At 46.8% G+C, this 5,649-nt stretch overlaps 1 protein-coding gene across 1 annotated transcript in view; it reads left to right on the top strand.

Annotated features, from left to right (window-relative positions):
• Positions 1 to 5,649, top strand: part of PPP2R2B (protein phosphatase 2 regulatory subunit B, beta) — a 154,855-nt gene that overhangs the window by 23,123 nt on the left and 126,083 nt on the right. Inside the window, exon 3 of the mRNA XM_015413609.1 lies at positions 2,548 to 2,713. Coding sequence (XP_015269095.1) covers positions 2,548 to 2,713 — 166 coding nt within the window. The remainder of the gene's footprint in view (positions 1 to 2,547; positions 2,714 to 5,649) is intronic.

Genomic DNA, 5,649 nt, shown 5'->3' with positions numbered 1-5,649 from the left:
TAGTCGCTCCCTGGGACTTTCCTCTAGTTCTACGCCAGCTCACGAGGAAGCCCTTTAAGCCCCTTGCTACATGTGACCTTAAACTCCTCGCATGGAAAACGGCCTTTTTAATTGCTATCACATCAGCAAGGTGAGTTGGAGAAATATTGGCTTTCCGACACGATACACCTTACCTGTCATTTCTGCCAGACGGAGTCCACCTCATCCCAGACATCTCCTTCCTAATGAAGGTGATGTCAGAGTTCCACCTGCAGGCGGAGGTCTTCCTCCCTGACTTCTTCCCAAATCCAACATCAGCGGAGGACAGATTATTACACACCTTGGATGTGAAGCGGGCTCTCCTGTTTTATCTCAATAGAACACACCCAACTAGGCGGGACTCACAACTTTTCATCTCATATGCTTCGGCACGTCTGGGCATTCGCATCATGGCCCAGCGCCTGTCAAAGAGGATTGTGGGTCTCATCCACCTGTGTTTCCAGATCGCCAAACAGCCATTGCCTGGCCATATCAGGGCTCATTCTACCAGGGCTGTCGCAACTTCCACTGCCTTCCTCCAGGGAGTTCCGCTGACGGACATTTGCAAAGCCACTACATGGGCCACGCCTAACACCTTCATTAGGCACTACGCCCTAGACATCCATACGAACACCAATACCAACATGGGACGTCACATTCTGTCTTCAGCTACGCAGTAAAAGACCTGCCAGCACCCTCCTCCAGGTAGGCTACTGCTCGCTAATCTCCCATGGGTGTGAAGCACAGAGACCACGTCGAAGATAAGCAGGTTGCTTACCAGTAACTGGTGATCTTTGAGTGGTCATCTGTGCATTCACACCACCCGCTCTCCTTCCCCGCTGCTGTCAGCTTCTACATTTTTAATAGGGGTTGATTTGCGGTGGTTTGAAGGAACTGGCGGGATGTCCACGCCTGCCCGTCTGGGCATGTGTGGTGGGGTTCCTGCGCATGCCTGAGGGACTGGGTGCGAAAATCCATTAAAAGAGTGTGCTACAGCACCGATCGATCCAGCGCGTGCGCACTAGATCCCATGAGTGTGAATGCACAGATGACCACTCGAAGATCACCAGTTACTGGTAAGCAACCTGCCTTTTTATCTTTTCATGTGCTTGTCTTGTCATTTAGGCTTCCTATTATAATATGTTGCTTTTGTATTAGATGCACCACTGTGGTTATATTTCATCCAATAACAGAAATGGGTAGTGTTTGAGAAGCTTTGTTCATTGCTGCCCAGCTGGTGTAGCATAATTTCAAATTCACATCCCTCAGCCATGCACTTGCAAAGTGAATTTGAATGAATCACTCAACATTGAATGAAGCCTCTCAAACCTCTCTCTCTCTGCTCTCTCAACATGGATCATGACGATAATAATATTAGCCTACCATACAAAGTTGTCTGTGTACTCGTTGTAACATTCTCCAGTAGCAGGGCTTCATATAAAGCCACTTGATATGTAAAACACTACTGTGATAACATACATGAAGGACTTGGAATGCTCTAAAGTGCCATCTAAGTATTAAGTAGTAGTAATGTTGAATGCATGTATGCTAGTGGTAACTATGCATCTGTGTGTCATGGAGAAATCTCAGTGTGAATCAGGCCATACCTAATACATCTCACAGCTAGAAAAAGTAGTCTAATTACGGAAGTAGTTGCTGAACACTACAGACAGTAATTATGTACAGCTGAATTCTAGCTATGAAAGCCTATATATGGAGGAATTACATGGAGAAAATAAGCAGTCCACTTGCATGGGTGAACTGGCCCTTAGTCATCTATCTGCTAGATTTTTATCAGTGTGACATACATGGTTATCCAACTTCTTCATCTTCACAGCAACCCTTTGAGTAAGGTTAGATCAACAGAGAGTGGTTGTTTCAATGTGACTCAATGTGTTTCATGGCTTATGGACTTGAACCCGGGTCTCCTTACTCCTTACTCCGGGTCTCCTTACTCCCAACACTAACCACTACACCAAGCTGTCCCCTATCTTTGGTACTGCTATTCAGAAGTGCTTCACCACCATGTTCAACGCCTTCCAGGACAAAGGCAGCTTTCAGTCATGAGGTAGATTTTCCGACCATGCATGGGTTGTTTATTTCACTTATGCTAAACATGAGTAAGTCTGCAGGCAAAACCTGTTCACCTTTTATTAGTCTGTGGAGAGCTAATTCAATGTGTGAGGCAAGCAAAAATGTGTCCCTTGATTCGAGGCATTATCTAGTCCTGCCAATTTGTCTTGAAAATAAACAATAGGGAGGCCTTCATTCATTCCTGAAACAAAACGGAACAAAGGTGCAGTTTCTGCGTCCTATCACCAGCATGCAGAGAAACTGACACACGAGGAGGATGCATTGTGCAGGAGAGATCTCTTGTGTCTGCTTTGATATCTAAACTGTTATGTGTCACCATAATCAGACACTTCCCTGTCTTTATAACAATCCTCTGAGAACAAAAGAATCAATTGAAAATTTGCTTGCTCTGGCTCTTTTAAGAATCCCTTTATTGTTTCTTTCCCACTCCTGCAGAGCAAAAATCAGCCCCATCGCAGGGGAGAATATAATGTTTACAGCACATTCCAGAGCCATGAACCTGAGTTCGATTACCTGAAGAGCTTAGAAATAGAGGAGAAGATCAATAAAATACGATGGCTCCCCCAGCAAAATGCAGCCTACTTCCTTCTCTCCACAAATGGTATGTTGTGATAACAACAGATAATTCTTTGATTTCCAGACAAATATCCTGGAATGCTATGGTGACTGGAAGTAATTTTACAACTATAATACCTTTTCAGGACAGGTAAGTGTATTACTGTATCTTCTGTACAAATGAAGAGAAAACACATGAGGCTAGTAAGACCATAAATTGCACATATAAGGTGTGCAAAATGACAGCAACAGAAGCTGAAATAAATTTTTAAATGTCAGTAGCCCCTTGAGACCACATCTTAGGTGTGACTGCTTATTTCAGAGAAGAATTTAAGTTCATAAGAAACATGGAGCCACCACACAAAATGACAGCCCATTTTGAGTTGTCCTTCTTTTCCTCTATAATGTGTGATAAAATTTAATCCATGCTTACACTGTGCATTTTTTGACCCACAGATTCACATCACTGCCTACCATTTATGGAGGAAGAAATGCACAGTGTAAAAAATACCATGTCGGTGAATGCTTGAAGTGGGCCTGTGGTAGTATGTAGTTCTGCTTTTAGAGGTAGGATTACCTAGGAGAGATGGAGGCTGAAGGCAGCACTTGACATTTCTTCAGGCTCTAATGTGCCCTTGCTATACCAGTACTCTTTTTCCTGAAAGCTTCCACCAACTGTTATGTTACCAAAATCTTACTTTCTGTCCCCCAAATTCATCCTCCTATATGGTCACTAAAGCAGCTTTCTGTAGTATATATTTGGACTAAGATATCAATGCTGTGAGACTATATTGCAGAGCAAGAAGTGGACCTGGCGTGCATGACTGAGACCTGGATGAGGGAAGGCAAAACTGTCACCTTAAAATTGCTATCCCCTCCAGGTTTCTCGGTCCTACATCATTCTTGAGCGGGGGGGGGGGGTGATACTCATCCGTGAGAGTTTTTCCTTCAGGGCATTCCCCATCCCGAAGAAGATCAGTGGCACTGATTGTGTAGGCCTGGTATGGGACTCTGAGGTGAGTTTGGCTATCTTTCTGGTGTACCGTCCGCCTAGCACACTGGTGGACCGCCTCCTGATTTTGCTCGAGGCAGCAGCTGGCTGGGCATTGGGGTTCCTGAGGATCATCATACTCGGGGATTTCAATGTCCATGCTGATGTTGCAGCAGGCGGTGGACCTGGTGTCATCCATGGCAGCACTAGGGCTCACCCAGATTGTTTCAGGGCCCACGCATCAAGCAGGCCACAGGCTGGATCTGATCTTCAGAGTGGGGGTTGATATGGATCTGATGGCCAAATTCCTAGTACCATGGTCAGATCATTGTGCCCTGAAGGTCCAACTGGATATCCCCACCCCCCCATCTAGTCAGCGAGCGGATTTTTTTTCACCCGCAGAGACTAATGGATCTAGTTGGATTCCAGAATGTTCTGCAGGAACCAATGCCCTTCAGAGATTCCTTAGATGAGCTGATAGAGGACTGGAACACCGTGCTCTCTGAAGCCATCAACAAATTTGCCCCCAATCGCCTCCATGAAAAACATTCCCTGATACACTATGGAACTTAGGGGGATGAAGTGGGAGCTTAGACACTGGAGCGAATTTGGCAGTGAGTTCGTGACAAAGCCATGAGAACATTTTATAGGACACTTATGAAATCCTATGAGATGGCAGTGAAGGCTGCAAAGAAAGAGTTCTATCCAGCCTCCATTGCATCAGCTAGCTCTTGCCCGGCACAATTGTTTAGTATAATTAGGTCTCTTACGTCCCTCTCTGAGAGGACCCAAAGTAATAGAAATCTGACCCTAAGCTGTTAGGCATTTGCAAGCTTCTTTGCAGATAAAGTCTTGTCACTCCACCACGACCTTCCAGCCAGTATATGAACTGCAGGATCCTTGGCCTTCTCTGGATTCGGTTTTTGACACCTTCCATTGGCTCTCACAGGCCAGTGTCAACAGAATTCTGGGCGCTGTTAGGCCAACCACCTGCCTCTTGGAACCATGCCCCTCAAAGCTGGTGAAAGCTTGGTGCTTGGGGGGGTCAACAGTGGGAGGGCTTCTAATGTCCTGGCCCCACTGGTGGACCTCCTGATGGCACTGGTATTTCTGGCCACTGTGTGATACAGAGTGTTGGACTGGATGGGCCTTTGGCCTGATCCAACATTGGCATTTCTTATGTTCTCTTATGTTAAAGCCAGCAGTGAGAGGTTATGAGACCCCCTTGAAGACGTTATCAATCTGTCCCTGGGCTCAGGGACTTTCCCAGGGGGCTGAAGGAAGCAGTGGTTGTTCCACTCTTGAAAAAAACAAACTTAGATCCTATGGATCTAACCAATTACCGCCCAGTCTCAAACCTTTCATTTCTGGGTAAGGTAATTGAAAGAGTGGCAGCTGAACAGCTTCAGAAATTTCTGGATTACATATTGGTGTTGGATCCAACTGCACTTCACCTGGGCAAAGTTCGGCAGGAAATTTCTATGGAAATTAGCAAACCCTAAGAAACTTTGGAGTTGCCAGTGAGTTCTGGGGGCCTCCCACCCCAAAACGTCTTTTACTTTCCCCCGGTCCATTTCTATGCCGTGAGGGGAGATGTGATAGCCCAGGAAATCAATATCCGTTTTATGGAACGGATTACGGAATGGATACTGTCCCGACTCGTACTCCCTGGCATTGACCAGGTAGTTTGCGTGGAGTCGCCCAGATGCCGGCCCCAACCCCTCTCTTTATGGCGGTAGGTCACTCCTCTTCCCAAATGCACCGGGATGAACAAAACCGTTGACCTAGGGGTGGCCTCTCCATCCGTGGAGACTGGCCCTCCTGGGCACGCCACCGTCACGGGCGCCCCCATTCCCAATGTCGTGGTTGGGGTCGTCACCGGCACTGCCGTAGTAATTGGGGTAGGCAACGCCGTAGTAACCGGGGTGGCCACCAATGTGGTTGTTGGGGTAGGTACCCCTGCCCCACCGGGACCCCTCATCTCGCTCGGA

Source organism: Gekko japonicus, unplaced genomic scaffold (assembly GCF_001447785.1).
Source record: "Gekko japonicus isolate JY-2015 unplaced genomic scaffold, Gekko_japonicus_V1.1 scaffold373, whole genome shotgun sequence".
NCBI classification, from domain to species: domain Eukaryota; kingdom Metazoa; phylum Chordata; class Lepidosauria; order Squamata; family Gekkonidae; genus Gekko; species Gekko japonicus.
The sequence above is the reverse complement of the archived record's forward strand: the minus strand, read 5'-3'. Positions and strand labels throughout refer to the sequence as shown.